At 55.7% G+C, this 18,576-nt stretch overlaps 1 protein-coding gene across 6 annotated transcripts in view; it reads right to left on the bottom strand.

The window, feature by feature from the left end:
* The window catches only part of ZMAT4 (zinc finger matrin-type 4), a 63,843-nt gene extending 45,493 nt beyond the window's left edge, over nt 1-18,350 (bottom strand). For 2 of the 6 annotated variants that reach the window (XM_063358555.1, XM_063358552.1), the window contains exons 1-2: nt 18,062-18,350; nt 646-747 (exon numbers count right to left, since the gene is read on the bottom strand). In XM_063358555.1, the coding sequence (XP_063214625.1) occupies nt 646-747; nt 18,062-18,335 (376 nt within the window). In that variant the 5' untranslated portion in view covers nt 18,336-18,350. The remainder of the gene's footprint in view (nt 1-645; nt 748-18,061) is intronic. The other 4 variants (XM_063358558.1, XM_063358556.1, XM_063358559.1 and 1 more) reach the window with 2 other exon arrangements.
* Between the last annotated feature and the right edge of the window lie 226 nt (nt 18,351-18,576).

Below are 18,576 nucleotides of genomic sequence, written 5' to 3' on the forward strand. Positions count from 1 at the left end.
GTCCCGTGTCCCAGGGAGCCGGTGCCAAGACACCGGCGGGCAGTCGGGTCCCCTCCCTGGAGGATTCCACAGCAGCATATCCCTCAGCAGTTTCCTCCCTTGTTTAACAGTAATTTATTTAATTTTGTTTTGAAGATATGCAGTGCTGTTAATTGCTGCTCTAACATGTCTCTAACGATATATCCTTTCTAATTATTTATTGCTTGCTTACCTCTTAAGTGCTTAAATACATTCACAAATACTAATCTACTCCCTGCACAATCAGTGATTCCTACTCAGCAAAGCACAGTGCAGCGATTTAATGCAAAAACTTGAGTTCGTTTTGCTGAACTCCTAATTGACCTCCTCGCTAACTATGCTTTTCTGTGAAAATCAGCTTTCAGGCGTGTTCAAATTGCAGCCTGACTTTGCAAATTTAGACAGAAGAAAAAAACAAAACAAAACAGACATGCCACAGACAACGCTGCAGCCACATCATTTACCGAGTAAAAGCCACCAGTAAGAACAGTCTTTTGAATCTGGAGTGGTCAGAGAGGAACTGTAAACGCTGGGGTAGCTCCTGGCTGGGGCTGCGGAAGCTGATGCCACCCCGCAGGACCCGCGGCTGGCGGGGGCAGCGACAGTTGCCGAAGAGCATCATCCTACCTCGTAATGGGCCACGCGCTGGGACTCCGATATGAGCTGGGCGCTGCACACTTTGCAGTAACTTTCCGTGAATAATTCCTGGTCGATGTCGGAGGATTTCATCTGTTCACGGCAGAGAGAAGAGACAACAAACAAGCAGAGTCAGTGACAAAAGGCAGGCAGAACAGGAGGGGCTTGGTGAGGGTCCCTAGAGACATGGGCAAAGCAACACTTGAGACGAGCGGTTCTTGTCACCTCAAGGCAACAAAACCGACTTTAGACAAGTGTAAAACCAGACGGTTCCCACCACATCCCCACCATCTACAACTCGGAGTCCCGGGTTTAGGCACGACCAGTCGGTGCCAAGCAGTCGGTCCCGGCACGGCGGCGGCGTTTCTCCTCGTCCCTGTCCCCGCCGGACACACGCCAGCGCCTGGGGACCACCCTGAACACCCTCGGTCACAGCATCCTCCGCTGCGCCACAATTATACGCCATGCGTGAGCGCCAGCTGTAAACGGCCGCTCTTCTCCATTACCCCTCATATCGAGAAATGCCACGTACGTAACCAGCTACAGCATATATCACTTATGGCTCAAAACACGCTTAACCATTTGTTATAGAATAGGAAAGAGCTGATAAAGAGTTTTCTATAAAATGCAAATATCATTACAACCTGGAGGAAGGTGCTTTTAAGCTGGAAGGGTGCCCTGCTATATTTCTCAATTTGGACATGGAAGGAAATTGCTTGGGTGATTTACTGGGCTGAGCTGCTCTCAAGCAGCTGTTTAAATATTTGTGCGTTCCCCACGGCTTCCAAGGAGGACACTTGCACTCTCAAAAGCAGCTCGCTGAGTTCACAGAACGCTTCATTCGGTGTTTGCACCTTCCCTGTTTCGCGAGCGATTGCAGGTATCCAGCTCCGAACTGATAACCGAGGTGCGCGTCAGGAAGGGAAGGGGCTTAGGAAAGACTGAGCCCAGGCAGAGACAGAAAACACCAGAAGCAGCTTCACAGACAGGGTATTTAAAAACAACCCCCCCGTGCAATTCAAGAGGGAAATGGCGGCCGACGCCTTCTGACTAATGCCGAGATGAAGTCTATTAATTCACAATCCTAACAAACCCGGGCATAATGAAGACTGATAATACAGTTTTTATAGAGTTTATTCCACTGATTAAGAAGAAAAACAACATGGAACCAAGCAAGTTATGAGACCTCATCAGCAGAAAAAAACAGCAGGCGGCAGAAGACGCGTTGCTGCCGGGCTGCGCAGCGAGCGCTCGCCGCGGGGACGGGGAGGTCGCAGACCCCCAGACCCCGTCCTGGGCCGACACTGCCCGTTGCCCGGGGCTCGGGGCTTTCTGTGCGCGGCTGCCGCCAGCCCACAGTGGGCTGGAGGGGCTCGCACCGAACCCCCAAACGCATTGCAGCCGCGCAAGTATCAAGATCACTGCACATTTTCTAACAACAAGCAGCTGAGTTGACACCAGAGGGTCACCTGGAGAGACCGACCTGCCCCCAGCTCCAGGAAAAGGTTTATTCCGGTGTTTGTTCTTCACCTACCAAAGACACAACCCTCAGAGCTCCTCTGCTGCTGCCCTTGCGCTCTGCAAAGGCGCTTGTTTCCTTCCTCTCGCTATCTGCCTTGGTTTAATCTCCATTCACTCTGCCCGGAGAAACGCTGCACTGAGGAACTCTCAAAGACACCAAAAGACCCTTTCAGGAGTACAAGCAGCGTTGCAAAATTCCAACAAAGGCGAAGCAAAGGGGAGGGAAGAAATCTCACTTAAACACAGCACACTGACACAAGGCGAACCCAAGAACCTCATCAACGCTCAACCCAGCCACCAAGCCAGCGGCAGGTAACGCTGCGCTCGTTTGCGTGCAGGCTGCAACGCTGCCGCTGCAAACGCTCGTTGCGGAAATCAGAGTAAATCCAAAGCTGCTCAGTATTAGCTTAGCCCTCGTGCTCCGGTAACGCAGAGTAACAGGTCCGTTCGGCCGCTCACACACGTGCACGCGAACGGGGCTGTCTGTGCCCCCGCCACGGCAGCTGGGGCTGCACGGCTTATGCAGGAACAGGATTTAATGCCTCTTCTCTAAGCAGTAACTTCTGATACAGGTGCGGGATTCGTTAGCCTCAGTACTGCCAGGCAGGTTCTACACGCCAGGGTCACCACACAAGGATGTAACGCACCGCAACAGGGAACACCGTCACTACGCTGACAGTGCGAAGTGCGGCATGATCCACGTGTAACTATGTGAGTTACCCAGTGAAGACTCTCTGGAACGGCAGACCCTCCAGCAAGGCATCGAGAGCACACCTTCGGAGCCGGGCAGAGGGCTTTGCTGCTTGTTTTTTCCAGGTATTGCTTTTTAATTGCGCTGAAAAGGACAGCAAGGCAGAGGAGCGAGGGACGGGGATTAGGGGCACCGGCAGAATAAATGGAAGCAAAGCCTCCTTCACGCTTTTGCATGAATATATTAGGCTAAACTGTAGAGAGGATTCAAGCATATGTAAGCTCGGCTACTTAAACTAATTAGAAAGCTCTGGTAACAATAACTGCTCTGGGCAAAATTTATTACAAGGGGTTTGACAAAAATAATAGATTCACCTTCGCAAGGAAGATTTCCACACGAGCAATCCACTACCAGCACCCATTTGTACAAATCACCCTCGCAAAGCTGCACGAGAACCCAGCCAGGCTGAGAGCAAGCTTAAAGTACCAGCTACCGGCTTGAGGAAAGAGACGTTTACCTGCCCCACGTGAATGCGGCAGAGGAGCAGGAGTCTCTCCCCCTTCTCAGTAGCCCCTACCTGTCTCCACTGCTGGAAACCCCCCGAGCAGCCCTTTGCTTCCCAGAGCCCCTTCCCAGGGCTGACGCTTTAAGCTGGGCTGCTGCAACCTGCTGGCTCTGCACAAAGCTCCTGTTTGGTGGCTCTCAGCTCGTTCCTTTGCTTTTCTTGCAATGTACTTTTTCCTGTACTCTCCTGTTTTCCTTTCTAGGATAACATGCTGGAGCATTGCACCAAAAGGACGCCGAGGTGATACGCAGCGAAACGAATGCGCGAACACGCATCTCCGCACCGCGTGTTTCAGAGCAGGCTCCAGGCTCTCCCACTGCCACCGTCCCCAGGCTGCCCCCGCGCTGGCCCTGCGGGCAGACCAGAGGGAAGCTCCGGGGCTGGCGTCTCCCTGGGGATCTGTGCGGAGACCCTGTCACAACGCACGGACCGAGCAAGGGACCCGTCTGCTTCCTACACGGGGGCTGGTACCGAGATGCTGTAACCGCAGCGTGGGCGCCGCAGGTGTCCTGCTGATGGCATCTGTGCATCACGGCTGCAGCAAAAGGCAGACTCCAGCCATGAAGCCTTGGGAAAAACAAAATATCTGCGTTGTGTGGGCACCTGACCCAAAACAGGCCCTTCTCCTGCTCCAGAAAGCTCTTCACCCCACCCCCCCCCGCCCCATTTTGTCTCGACTCAGACACACTCTGCATTAGCGTTTTGTGGGTCAGTCCTAGCCATGATTTATTAACTTCTTTCGCCTGCAAGTGTCATAAAGGGAGTTCATAAGCAATTAATATTTATATATTTCTAACCACTTAATTCCACTCTGACTCCCCCTGCCTACAAGTGCCAAACAGCTCCTAGAACAGACTAGTCTGGCTGCTCCTCACCACAGCCCATCCTTGTCGAAAAGCAGCGTGAAGGGGGGGCTTTTCTCCGGCACCACCATCCTCCAGCGTGGCACGGCTGCAAAGCCCCGCGTGCCCCCGAGCCGCTCCAGGAGAACTGCAGACGCTGAGCGAGGAGGGACACGTTCCCTGCGCGTTCTCGGAGGCTTTTCTTGCCGAGAGCTGGAGAATTACCATGCGACCGGCAGCCTCGCCAGCCCGGCTCAAACCCTTCCGCCAAGCAGAAGCCCTGGGTCTGCACACCAAGGTCTCAATGTCTGAAACTCTTGGTCTCCTCCTCCTCCTCAGGTGGGGACATGAAGAGCGGTCCCTCCACCACGAACACTCACCACCCCACCTCCTTCCACTGGGGTTTATCGTCCCCTCTGGTGCTGGCGCTCGCGTGCCGATGTCCCCCCTCCCCGCCTCAGCTCAGAAACCTCTGCAGACGTCAGCTCCGCGTCTCCAGCAATGGCAAACTGTGTCGTAAGAGACCTCACTTTAAATACCTTCTGCCATATGGCTACGATTCTTCTCAGCAGTTCCAGTGACTATAACGGCTTAATGAAAATCAATTTGATGGGGCTGACTCCAGCTTTTGCCAACTGCTGGAAAGATGCTAAGTTAGTTGCATCAAATTTTAGGGGACAGCGATCCACACACTGACCTCAGAGACATATTCTAAGCCAGATTCCTTTTTAAGGATATGCTTTTGCACCAGCTGAATCCCACCAGGCAGGGACACGTGCTGAACGTCTACCTGTCACGAAGGAGTAAATGCTTCTGCCATCCCGACCCGGCCAGGACAGTAAAACGGCCACAGGAGGCGAGCCGGGTCCCCAGCCCCAGCGGATGGGTGCGAGTTGTGGGACACCCCTCGGGGTCCTCGCTCCCAGGGCAGGAGCAGACGCAGCGTCTGCAGTCGCTGCCAGCAGGTGCTTCCCGTCACACTCCTGATAAATACCGTTGCAATCTCCTCTCTGGCCATCTTTCCTCAGCAACCTGCTTCTGTTTTTATTGTCGTATACCTCCTGTTATCAGGTTCATCACCCCCTTTTTTGGATCAGTGAGCTCAGTGAACGGGCAAAGAAGTTCTTCTAATAACAGGAAATTCACGACAGGTAGCAAAAGTTCCAGAGTACATGACAAACGTGAAGGCGGCACAGGTTTTTCTCATTCCAAGTGTTGCCTTTTATATCACTTCACAGATTACCCTTAGTATTTTTCACTGTCAATTATTTCTGTATTTCGACAACAATAAGCAGAAACCCATGAAAAACCTGAGCGGCTGCAGACGACTTCACGTCACGTCGTGGTCGGGAGTCTGAAAATGCAGCACATCCTTGGCCCAAGCAGCCCGCGGTCGGGAGCAGAGGGATCGCAGCCCTCCCGAGCGCTGGCAGAGCCCGCCGCACCTCGAGCCACGGGACGCGTTACACGGAGGCAGCAAATGAAGGATCTAAACCTGAGATCAGAGCCAAGCCCCTGGGTAACTGTTGTCTAAGCTGTTCAACACGCCTCGGGTACAGGGACCGGCGTTGCAGGCAGACAGCCCAGACGCCGCCGACCGGGCGGCCGCAGACCCACACGCCCGAGGTCTTCCTCGCCCCGCCGAGGCCCCGCAGGCCCCGAGGACGCGGCGCAGGGGGTGGCCGTGACCTGTGCGACACGTCCAAAGGCCGCAGGAGAGGGAGGCGAGCCCGCGCGCCCCGCTCCAGGCACTGCCCCGATGAAAGCGCCGCCGCAGGGAACCGCTTCCCCCATCCCCACTGGCCATGCCTCCCTCTGCTTGCTTCCAGGTACGTCTCTGCCTTTCTGATTGAACTTTTTTTTTTTTTTTAGAAAAATTGCTGCTCCTCGGTGCCAAATTTCCCCCCCAGCCCACCCCCAAGCACTGCTACCAGGTTTAGGGGAGCATCCCCCCACTACCCGGACCCACTGCCCTGCCTGCAGCCACAGCGGGGCCAACGCATCCCAGTGCGCCCGGACCCAGAGCCGCCACACCGAGACCAGCACTGGCACAAGAAAACGGCCTTTGCACCATCCTTTAACTGACGGGTATCTGAGACCGTGGGGCTCGCCAGCCCTGCCACCGAGGTGCTCGCTCCATCACCTGCCCGCGGAGATGCACCGGGAGCTTCTGCACGGGTTCATTTTGTCTAGTGTACAACCAAGGACATGGAGCGCGATACAATAAAGCAGCACTGAATTCAGCAACTCGGGTTCTTCCAGTCAAGAGGAAAGAAGAAAAATTGTGGTCCCTTACCCAATTTACTCTTAAGGGCCTTAATCACCTTCCCAGAATTAACAGCTTCCGAAACCTCCGTATTGGAGCAGCAGAGAAGTGGCAACTGAGCATGTGCGTGAACGCCAAATGCAAACAACAAGCCAGAAATTAAATGTCCTGAGTTTCGTGTTATGAATTATTTGTGGCTTTTGCTGCTGTCACTCTCCCATGGATTAACATCTCATGTAACGCTTCCTGTTTTCTTCTGTTGTTTAATTTGTCTTGCGATAAAAAGAAAAAAAGTCTTTACTAATAATTAATGTGCTTTCAGCAACTCTGTCACTGCACTTACAACAAGGCATCTGAAGAAATGCAAAATACCGCCTTTTGAAGTGCCTTTTTTCCCAGCACTAGCAGCATGATGGATGGTTGAGCCCGTTCCACAAGTGCAATTCTCCTCCTGCTTTTATCGCCCGGAGACAGGAGCGCTCCAGGGTTTTCCTGCTCCTCCTCTGCAGAGGCGGGACAGGGCCCTCCCCAGTGAGGGATGTGACGGAGCCCCAACAATCCGGCGTCCCGGAGGGGACGGTGGGGTGTCCCTACCCACCACCTTCGGAGGACGCGTATGCCATTTTCAGTTTTTCCTGTCCTGCCAGACCAAGGATGCTCTGTGTCCCTCCAGCTGTGCTGCACATCTGCCGTCTCTGCCACGCTCCACCTTCCCTGCAATTTTTGTTTGGTTTGGGGTTTATCTGCCATCTCCCTACTCCCTCCATTCCTGAAATCCTCTCCAGAGTCAATTTGCTTCACTTCTGCATTCAGCCTTTGATGCATTTTGACACGCTTTATTGGAGCCTTGAAAATCAGAACAAGATTGTGTGTGGCATGAGCTGGGGAGCCGGAGAGATCCCGCACGTGTCTGCCCCATGTGTCAAAACACAGAGGAGAGGCTGCCGAGAGCAGCACGGAGGAGCCAGAGCCTCGGCGCAGAAGAGCCCCAACCCCAGCACCCCAAACGCCCGACTCCGCACAACCTCCCCCAGCCTCCGCAGCCCAGCTGCTCCTCTGCGGGGACCGACTTCCTGAGGTTTGCCAGGACTAAGGAGGGGATGCTCGGAGAGCAGCGGGGTCCTCTCAACGGACGGAGATGATGTTTTTGAGAGGAGCCTCGCAGCTCCTGCGTTGGTGCTCGCTGCCTGCGCTGGCAGAGCGCTGCCCGCTCCACGCACGGGGCGAGGAACACCCCCCAGGACCCCGAGGGGACAGGGGGGCCGTTGGCACGCTCCTCCATGTGGGATGCAGCCGCGGGAGCAGGATCTCGCCAGGGATGTCTCCCTGGATTCCCCTGAGACTGGTGAGCAGGGGGAGCTGCCAGATGTTCCCACCTCCTCGCCGCATCGCAGGCGTCACCGAGGTACCATTTATAAATAGCAGAACCAAGCAAGAAAAAAAAAAAACACAACAAAAAAACCCTGAAAAAAAAAAAAACCAACAAAAAAACCCTGAAAAAACTGTCAGGAAAAGCAGTGTCCTGTGGCCAGAGGGAAGCCTCGAGGGCAGGCGACGCCTCGCAGGCAGAAGAGCAGCAGGGCAAAGGCTCGGGGTGCGCGGGGAGCGCCGCGTCCCCCCACAGCACCGCGCAGGAGCGAACGGCGGAGATGCGAGAGTACGTGAGGCAGTAAAATCCAGTGGGTGCCTTTTTGACCTACTGCCTGTCTGAGGCGAGAACAAAGGGCGAGCCGAGGAAATTACAGGCGCGTAGATTTAGAGAGCAAAGGAAAGAGCTGTTCGTGCAGCAGAGAGCAAGCCCTCCAGGCCACGAACTGCCTCCGGGGGTGATGGAGGAAGGATGCTGCCAAGTTTAAAGGGAGCTACACCGCAATTATGAGAGCGGCACCATCCCTGCCCTACAAAAGCGTGCATCCGGTTATACACATGAATTGTTCTAATTATTCACACTGCATCATGTGGCAGGATTTAATTGCAAACATGTGTTGACTTGAATAAAAATATATTTTAAAAAGGAGATTGATATATTGTGACTGCTTTGATAAAGTTTGTAGGAACTGAATGAAGAGCAATCACGTCTGGTGCCTCGTGGCATCAATTCTGCATCCTGCACACGTCAAGGACGGGGCCCTGGCACTCACCCCGGTGCAGCGAGGTGGCACGGCTCGGCCCCTTAGCCACAGGAACGGCCCCGAAACCTCCTGCAAAAAGGGGTTAAAACAGATCCGCACAGGCTTCGCAGAGGCTGCACTCTGAGATGGAGGGGTTGGCGTAGTCAGATGGCAGAGGGGAGGGACTGGCTCGTACTGGGATGCAGAGAGCTGGTACGGGCAAGAGACGGGGTACCCTGGGGCACCTCTGCCGCTGGCACCTCCCTGCAGAAGCAGATTCCCCCCAACTAAGCCCTGGCCGAGCCCCATCCTGGAGAGAACGCCTGGTCCGACAGCACCTGGCACGAAGCCCCGGCGCCCGCTGCATTCCCTCCTGCTTGCCTCCCCTTTGGAATCCTCCCGCCGCTCCCCCCTCCGCGCATCCCGCCACCCAGGGATGCATTTTTGGCAGCTCTCACGGTGCCCCCGGCCACGAGCACGGCACTGCCCCGGGACCCCGCCAGGCGCCGGGGCGTCGCGGGGCCGGCAGCGCGGGGCGCAGCGAGGCGCCTTGCGGGCTCCCATGCTGCGCAGCCAGGGTTACCATGTGATGCTCGTGGTTGCTATGGAAACGGTGGTCTCTCACAAAAAGATGCAGAAATAGTCTCCGAGCCTCCCCGGAGGTCCGCGCTGCCAGGCTGTCGGCACCCCGAAAGTCGGGGGTGCTGCCGCCCGGCCCCAGCCCCGCAGCAGGAGCCGAGGTGGGGGGAGAAGCCGGCGAGCGGCCCCCGCGCAGCCTTTCTGTGCAATTACAATCAGGGCGCCACATTTATTTTTGGATAAGCAGGACCTACTTTTTCCTGTGGCTCCCTAATAACGTACAAAACAGCGGGAAGCGAGACAGGCTGAATCCCGTGCCTGCCGCTCGTAGCCTCTGGTACTTTGCATAATCGGGGCTTGTCATTCCCCATCAGCTTCAGCTCAGAAACCCAAGAGGCAAAGCCATGTAAGGTGGCAACAAGCTTAGAAGAAGCCTTCAGAGAACAAATCTCTCCATCACTGATGGGGGATTATTTTAATACTAAATTCCGCGACAAAAGCCCACACTCTGGCCCAGACGCCTACGCAACAGCACCTCTTCCCAAAACCAGCTTCAGCCTCAACAGCACTAACCCCAAATCAGTTTAATGTCACTGCTCGCTTGCCGGCAGCACTAAAAGCTCCCTGCCCGGCAAAGGTTAATGAAGTTAGCGACAGCAGAAGCAGAGATGCCCCTGGTTATCCTCGCCCTCATCCCGGCTCCTGCGGGCAGGTTGAGCTCCTCTCCCCTCCCTGGGACGGTCCTTCCTCCATCTGCGACGCATCCGATATTTGCCAGCCGGAGCCGCCTCACCGAGGGCCAGCCAGCAAGGATTTACAGGAGCCCAGGTCTCCCCGACGCAGCCGAGCAGCCCCGCCAGGACCCCCCCCACTTGTAACGATTGATGGCCTCTGCTCCCCTCAGCTACAGCTCCCCTGCTACAGCACAGCTTTTTGTAATCAATGAAACGACTTAGAAACAAGACGCCAGGAATGCAAATCCTCTGTATCTAAGTCCCCTAGCCAGCATGGAGCAGCTAAACCCCTCGCCTAATTTAACTGCACATCCAAATTCCACATATTCTAAAGGGTATCAGCAGATTTCATTAAACTTCTTCATATTATCGTGTAATCTGTCAATTAGCTTTGTGTGCAACAGCAAACAACAAGGAGCTTTATCTTAAGTAAAACATGAAACGTTTACACCCCTCCTACAGCCTTTTATTTTTCTTTGCCCACCCTTGATTTAAAAACACAACCCTTCTTTTGTTTGTTCTTCGAAGAAGCAGGAGCATCTCCCATGCTCATCCACACGGAGCAGAAACATGCCGGACTTTTAAGTTTCACATCAGACTTGCCTTGGATTTGGGAGCATTTCAGCAAGCCACTCGGATAATTCGCGCTTCATTTTCCCCTCCAGAAAAAAACCCACAACACTATTCTGTCCCTTACCAACAGGTGAGCGATGAGAAGAGGTTCATCAACGCCCATTGTAGGGCTCCAGCTCCATGTGTTAAAGGGTCTCCAAAAACACAAACTATTCTATTTTCGTCAGTGAGAAATTTAATGGGCCGGAGTCGGGCACGCTCCAGGCTGGGCACCGGCTGCTCCTCCTGGAGACCGGCTCTGACTCCAGGGTTTGGAAAGGTCTCCCTGTCTCCGCATAGTCTGGGGGCTCCTGTTCCGACAGTGTTTATTAGGTGTCCCCTGTGGTACCGAGAAGCAATAGAAAGGCATTAAAACAAGTTAATGTGTTTCACACAACATCAGTTTCCAAAGCGGGGTTTGTAAGCTATCCTTCATTCACGGCCATCAGCCTTTCTCTCTGCCTAGAGAGGAAATAAGGCTGAGAAATGCCTTTTGTACGATCTGCCAAACCAAAAAAATATCCCTGTGCTTTGGTAGGGGCAGAAAAAGACCTTCGCATCGTGTGCATACAGGTCCAAAACTTCTGAAAAGGTGCAGACTTCTCCCAAAAAACAGACTGAAGAGACGCCTCAGCTATTGCACCCACCGGCGGCAAAGAGGTCAAGACCTGGCGGTGGAGGATTTCTGAGGAACAGGAAAGCATCCATCATGGAACACCAAATCCCTGAAGCAAACCATCACCTGTACGATCAGAGCCAGATGAGGATGAAACACTGGTTAAAACATGACTTATTCCCTAAGACTGAATGTAACGGGGTTCACCACGACGTGCACCAACTGGCAGAGACGGTATGAAACGGCCCCGCGACCCCTCGGCACAAGCGGCGCCAGAGCTGGCTCAGACCGTAACAGAGCCTGGTAAATTGGAAAAAGCCTGAAGTACAAACAGCCTGCGCTGCAGGAAGAGACTGTGAAACTCCTGAAGAGTTTCATAAACACAAATTAGCCAAGATAACAACAAACAGCAGCAAGAACTCGGTTCCACCCCGCTTTGCAATGTCATTTGTGCCCGGCGTCGGAGCGGGGCAAAAGAAATCATCCCCGCGCCCCCCTCTGCCCACGCAACGCCCCGTCCCCACGCCGGGGTGTCCCCGGGAGCAGGTGGGGGGACGGCAGCCTCTGCACGTCAGCACGGCAGGCTGAAACTGCAGTAAAAAACGGCTGACAACTAAAGAGAGAAAATAACAGGTCCCCACAGTCTGCGTGGCTCCCGTCCCCCCCAGACTCCTGTGAACTACAGCCGTGTGCTTGGAAATTAGACGGATTAATTATTGCTACAATTAGTAGTATCGTGAAGCATCTCTAGTGGCAGGAAATAATATTGTCATAAACTTGCATAATCACTCAATATTTTCAAATGAGCAGTTGGATCCACAGTTATCATCTTGACGCTTTCACCAGTGACATCGTAGGGTGGAAAACACAAAGCTGATTAATTAGTTCTCGTTTTAAGTCAAGCTAAACTCTGGCGCTCGCTGCCACGTGCCGTCACTCAAGCCAAGGCTGTGCACAGCCCGAGGAGCAGGTAAGCGTGCGGGTGGGTGACAGCAGCGTCCCCCAACGCGGGGTCTCGGACGATGCAGGCGAAATGCCCCGGGGTTCAGCCCGTCTCCAACCACGGGACCATCCAACGTGCGGGGGCACGAGGGCGCACACACGAACATTTCAACTTATTTTTTTTGCATGGTGGGAAGGAAAAATCCCACTAATCATTCCAGTCTCCCGCTTGCTCACCCAGAGCGTGTGGTCACAACCCTGGACCCCGGCAGGTCCCAAGGCTCGGGATCGACGGGCAGCGCCTCCGCACCGGGATGCAGAGCAAAGCCCGGGCTGGGGCGGCCGCACTGCACCCGCCCCGTGCACCCCCAGCACCGCGGCCCCCAGCGGCTGCTCGGGTTTCTGCCCCTCTTACTAATGTAACACCATCAGCTCACACGCGCTCATTGTGTTTCAAATAATAGAGGAGCTGGCACAGCATCCCGTACAACACGGGGTTTAACTGATTAATTTACGGCTTCAAAAGCAGCGGGTGTTCGATTCCGGCCTGCTCCTGGGGTCTCTGACAAGCCACTCCGGGTGCTGCAGACCCGGCGCCCAGAGCTGTTCCCATTTGCTTTATGTAATTTCTAAACCAGTGCGTGCCTCATCCTCACAGCCGGCTGCTGGGTGTCATGGCTGTGGCTGTATCCTTCAAGACAGCTCTAAATACCAATGTCTCACTTTGCCACCAAGTCCACCCACCGTTTTTCAACGGCCGGAGGGAATTTAGGAGCGGTTTTAAGTTCACAGTGCGGTTCCCTGCATCCCCTGGCGTTGATGCTGCTCTTTGAGAGCCACGGGCGCAGCTCCATCCCAGCCATCTCCGGGGCAGCCAGGGCCTCGCTGGGGTACCCTGTGCGATGCACAGGCAGGTAATACATATGTCGCCTATAAACAACGGGATCAACGGGGGAGACAGGTGACACCTTCGGGCCTCGAGGCTGATACACTGAAAAGGTTTATTTTTACTCTCCCACCTTGAGGATTTGTTTCACCAACAAACATGTATCAGCAAGAAGCAGCTCCAAGCTTAACTACATCTCCTGCCCCATTTCCCCTTTAACAAGGCTAAATAAATATATTTCTGCGTTGGAGTTAAAAGAAGCGATATTCTTCTCCCCTATCGCTTTCCAAATGAAGCTCCTGAAAGCCCTTTTTGAAGCTTCCCGGTTGCATTTCCAGACCTGCTCCCCCTCCGTGCTCTGGAGAAATGGATTAAACAAGCCCTTTGAAGTGCTGCTGCTCACGAGCCGCTCTGGGCGAGCTCGGCTCGGCTTTTCCTGGTGTCCTGGGAGGAGGACAGCCACCGCCACTCGCCTCCCTCTCATCCCACAGATGCCGAGGGGCAACGGGGCTGGATCCAACGCACACCCCCAGGCGGGACACAGCGCCGCCCACGGCAGCCCTCGCGGCCCACCCGCACCCACCGCCTCCCTCCGAAAGCGATGTCCGGCTCAGAGCAAGCCCCTCTCCCTCCTGCCGCATCCCCATCCTCTGCTGGGCACGGGGGCAGCACCCTGCAAGCCATCCCAGACCCGCAGCGGTGCGCGGCCAGTGGCCACCCACACTGGCACCTGCAGCAACAGCCCGGGGCCGCCGACCCTGCCGTACTCACGGGCCAACTGACCCTTGGCTCGGTGTCACCCAAACTGCAAAGTCTTGCAAAAACTCCCAGGGCCGACCCCTTCCACACACGGGCAAAACTCCGACACGGGACCAGCGCCGTGGCACAGGCCCGAATTCCCTGCACTGAGCGTCGGCCGGACATGGTGGTGTGAGCCACCGGCGGCCCCCACAGCACATTAAAGGTCCAAAAGCTGTCTGGCATTGCACACCAGGCAAGTTTTAATATGGAGAATATTCATCTCCAGCCATTTCTAGTTAATGGAACAAAGCAAACTGACGAGAAAAAATGGGAACATTACAGTAAAAACAACAACAAATTAAACTCTAATGCAATTAGAAAGCAATTAGGGATCTATCCTCTGGGAGCATTTTGGAACTCTAGGTCTTCCTCAAAATCTGATCTCTCTGCAACCTTATTTCTTTCTAATTAATAAATGAAGAAGTGAATGGCATGGCCCCCCCCAGCCCCCTGCAAAACGCCATCTCCTGCTCTGCAGGAGCAGAAGGTGGCAGCAGGTAGAAGCGTTCACACCTCCGAGCTGAGGAGAAATGCAGCTGTCAGCAGAACAAGGCGCAAAGGCAGGGAGAGCAGAAATCACCGCCTGTGCCCGCTGCAAGGTGACCAGAAACGCAGAGACCCGAATGCTCTCGTGCAAGGGCCAGGCTGAGCCGGCAGCGAAGCACGAGAGACCCTGGAAACCCCTTTGTTTGCCTACACACGGCACCCACAAAAAGACGTATTTAATTCCTCCTGACTTTCTAGACTTGCCCACGTGTATGCCTATGGAAAAGCACCCACTTAACCGAATTGCTCAGGCAGCTGCAGAAGGGAGCGGGATGCGCCTCGGGCATCGGCCCCCGCTGCGTCCTGGGCAGGGCACCAGGAGCCTCAGCAGCACGGGTGCCCCGCGGCCTGGGCTCGCCTCTCCGCCACCCCAGCAAGTCCGGAAAGGAGCCTTTGGCACGTCCTTCCCTGGAGGGATGGGGACGTTGAGTGCGGTGCCAACAAAGCGCCAGAGAAATTACAGAAGAACTGAAAGGAAGGGGGCAAAGCTGCACCGTCCCGTTAAGCCGGTGCCTCTCCAGGCTCACCCACCAGCTGCCTGAAGGTCACAGCTGCAAACCCGACGCAGCAGAGCCTGGCTCTGTTAAACCCTCCTCCTGTGGATGCACACACAGTGAGGGCTCCCTGCAGAGGAGAAGGTGGCATGAGGAGGAAAGTCTTCCCCCTTTTCCCAAAGCGGCTGCCATTCCCGGGGGCAGCCCCATCTGCACTGCCCAACTCTGGTGCTCTTCAGCAAGGGCTGTTTTTCACACTTTGCAAGGAATAATGAAGCATCCATATGTCCTGCTACCTGCCCGGCAGCCGTCAGGGAAGCGACTCCCTTGGTGTTCCGGGGAGGAAGGGACCTGGGCAACGGGGGAGGTGGGAGCCTTGACCTTCATCTTTTTCTGTACCCAAATCCACCCTTGGGAACACCAGCGGCCCCGTTCTGGCCTAGAAATTGGCCCAGTTCTGATCGCTCGAACCAGTTCTGGATCTCAAGTCACACCTCATTCCGTGGGAGCTTAACCCAGATAAAGCGAGACACCCAGACCTGGCAGAGCCCAGGCCGCCCCCTGCCAGGACCAGCCCCAGCCTTGCCCGGCCATCTCAGACCCTGCAGCAACTTCTGAGGGGCTCCTGGGAGCCCCCCGACTCTGCACAACGCCCTGCAATGACTAATGGTCTGATCAGAGACTCACGAGTCTGAAAAAGATGCCAACTTTTGGTCAAAAGTCGCTTCTTGCAAAGAAATCATTCTGAAAAAATCCCCACTATTATTGTCTACGTTTGATCACCGATGGATCAAACCAGTGAGGAGGAGGAGGGCTGTCTGGTGGTGGGTTTGGGAATTTTTTCTCCTGTCAACAGCAAAACCCCTGCAGGGAGGGATGATAAACCCGCAGCTGCACCAGGCTGGCCATCCGCGTTCCCTGGCAGATCTCAGAAGAAATCTCAGCAGAGCCTCATGAAGAGGGGGGTTCGTGGTGCAGGGCCATCCACCGAGCCACAAACCGCCCAGAGAAAACTGGGGTCACTGGGAGGGAGGTGGTAAGTCAGCAAGGATCAACTGGCTGCATCAAGTCCTTTGCAAACTGGAAGCAGCACATAAACCAGATCCAGGCAAACATCAGCAAAACACCTCCGTGCACAGACAGCACCTCCCCAAGAGGGTCAGTCAGCTGTGAATAGCTGGGGGGGGGGTCAGGGCGCAGTACGTGCTCTGTAGCACACCTGGGGAGGTGGAAACGCAGCAGCACTCCATCTCCTCCGGGCTTTTCAGCACAGGAGAAGGCAGAGCAGGGCGGAAAAGCCTGAGGGGGAAAGACTGGGTGCAGGTGGAAAGTTAAGGCAGCGCAACTCGGAGTAGAGGGAAGTGACTTCCGAAATGCGCGTACCCAACTCGGCCGGGTACACACACAGAAACGTGGAGGAAACTGCTACTTCGGGACAAGGATTAATTATTTGGAGTGACTCAGAAATGACTAAGAACGATCAGATAAAATCAAGTGCGGGAGAGGGGATGGGGGGGGTGTCAATCCAAATTTTGGAACTGTCCCACCCCAGGATGCGGCCAGAAGGCAGGATCCTCCCCAGGGACAGGGATGCAGAAGGTGCCAGAGCAGGGACAGGGTCACTGGGATTAGGAGCTTTATAATCGACAGGTCTACGCTGCTCTGGGAGTAACAAAGGATTCCTGCCCCGCTGTTTCTGATAAAATCAGGGGGAAAGACCCATTTTTACTCTAGACAGCTCCTGTGCTGCCCCTCCCTCCTGTCCCTTCCTACAGCAGATGAGTCACTGTCTAGCAACCTTTATCAAAATACCTCTTACAAAATTGTTTATCAGGTCCCTGCCATTCCCGGCCCCGCAGCACAGCGCAAGGAGAAGTGGTAGGAGATGCTCCAGGTCACTGTCCCTTTCCTGTGGCATGACGAGAGCCCCAAAGCCGCCACTCCTGCGCCCAGCGTCCCCCGTCCCACGCTGCCCCTCTCCAGCAGCATCCCCCACTCCCCCCGCTCACCTCTTCCATTCCAGAGCCGCTTGTTTGTGTTTTGCAGAGGGACTGCACGTGCCCATGCGAGAGCCAACAGCACAATCTCATGCAGAAAATGCAAACTGGTGATTTTTAACCGTCTCCTCGAGGCTTTGCAAACCTTGTTCTTCACCCAGTACTGCACATTAAGGTCACTCCAACATCAGAGGAGGGCAAAAGCAGCGTGTGGCTGCCTGAAGGGCAGCAACCGGAGCACATTTAACATCAGGAACCGAGGGGGCATTGCCCAGGTCTGGTATCGCTAATCAATGGATACAGATCGCCAGCAATTCAGACGGCTCAAGGGTCAGATCTTTCATGCAGCTCAGAACAGCAGTCACCTCGCTCATGCTGCATAAGGGACAGCTTTTGCTCAGGCTCTCAGACCTACGGACTCCAGTGCAACACATGGGGTCAGCCAGCCCCACGGAGATGCACAGACCGATCCCCCTTTGCTGGCGACGAGCAGCCGTACAGGCTGGCGGCTGCTTTCCCGCGGGTGCTGCAGTGAGTGGAGTCAGGGCTGCCCCCGGGGACGGCAGCCCCAGCCCCCTGTGCTCAGCTGCCTCCCTGGAAACGTGCCTTCGCTCTCTAAGTGGTGCTGACTTGGGAAGTTCTCCAAACTTCCCAAACAACAGAGAGAATCGGCTTGTTTTCCTGCATCTGCAGACATCCATGCTCACATCCCGCAGCCCTAGGAGCTCCGGTTCCCACGCCAGGCTGTGGGGACGCCTGCACAGAGCCCACTCAGTACAAGCACCCTGAGTTTCCACCGATGGTCCTGTGCAGGGGATGCCCGCAGCGAGAGGCCTGCCCAGCTGTGGCCACCAGCCCACAGGTGGATGCAGCCTTCGGTCAAAACTCCACCGGGAAAACATCCTAACGCCTGGCGCAGGGCTGGGCCACTTGGCACAGCTTATGCTGGCCACCTCCAGCCTCCGGCTGCAGGTCTGGGGGTGGCACAGGGGGTGCCGGGCCAGACCCCCGAGCATGGGCTGCCTCTCCGCAGCAGCGCTGCTGGTACCAAAACCGCCCCGGCGGTACCAGCACCATCCCCGGTGGTACAAACACCGCTCCAGCGTACCAAAACCACCCCGGCAGCCGATCCCTGCGATCCCACCAGATCCCCTCCCACATCCAACACCCCCAATTCCCCGTCAAACTTTCCTCCAACTCTAACCATCAGACCCGGCGGGGCGCGGACCGGCCGGTGGGTACCTCGGTGCGGCGGGCGGGGCTGAGGCGGCGGGGGCGGCCGCGCTGCTCCGCTCCGGCGATGCTGCCCGGGAAGGCGGCGGGCGCCGGGCTCCGCTCCCCGCACCGGCTCCTCCCGCAGCCCGGCCCGACTGCGCGGGGAAGGCGCCGGGCGGGTCCGGGCCGTCGCTCCAGCTCCACCCCTGGCAGCAGCGATTGGCTCCGCCGCGCTCCGCAAGGATGCACAGGTCCCTCCGCATCCCGCTCCCGCCGCCGGCCGGAGCTGCCCCGGCAGCCGTTCCCACCGCCCCGGGCAGCCCCCGGGCTCGGGCAGGGCACGGCTGCCCGGCACAGCCCGAACCGCAGCACCGGGAGGGATTTTCCTCTCTGTGAAAGATGAGGATGCCCCAAATCCGATTTGCAGGGCAGAGGCTGTGAAGGATATCACAGGCTCCAGGGGGAACAGATTTACTTCCAGATTCACACTTTTGCAGATGACGC

The sequence above is a fragment of the Chroicocephalus ridibundus genome, chromosome 23 (assembly GCF_963924245.1).
Source record: "Chroicocephalus ridibundus chromosome 23, bChrRid1.1, whole genome shotgun sequence".
In the NCBI taxonomy this organism is placed as follows: domain Eukaryota; kingdom Metazoa; phylum Chordata; class Aves; order Charadriiformes; family Laridae; genus Chroicocephalus; species Chroicocephalus ridibundus.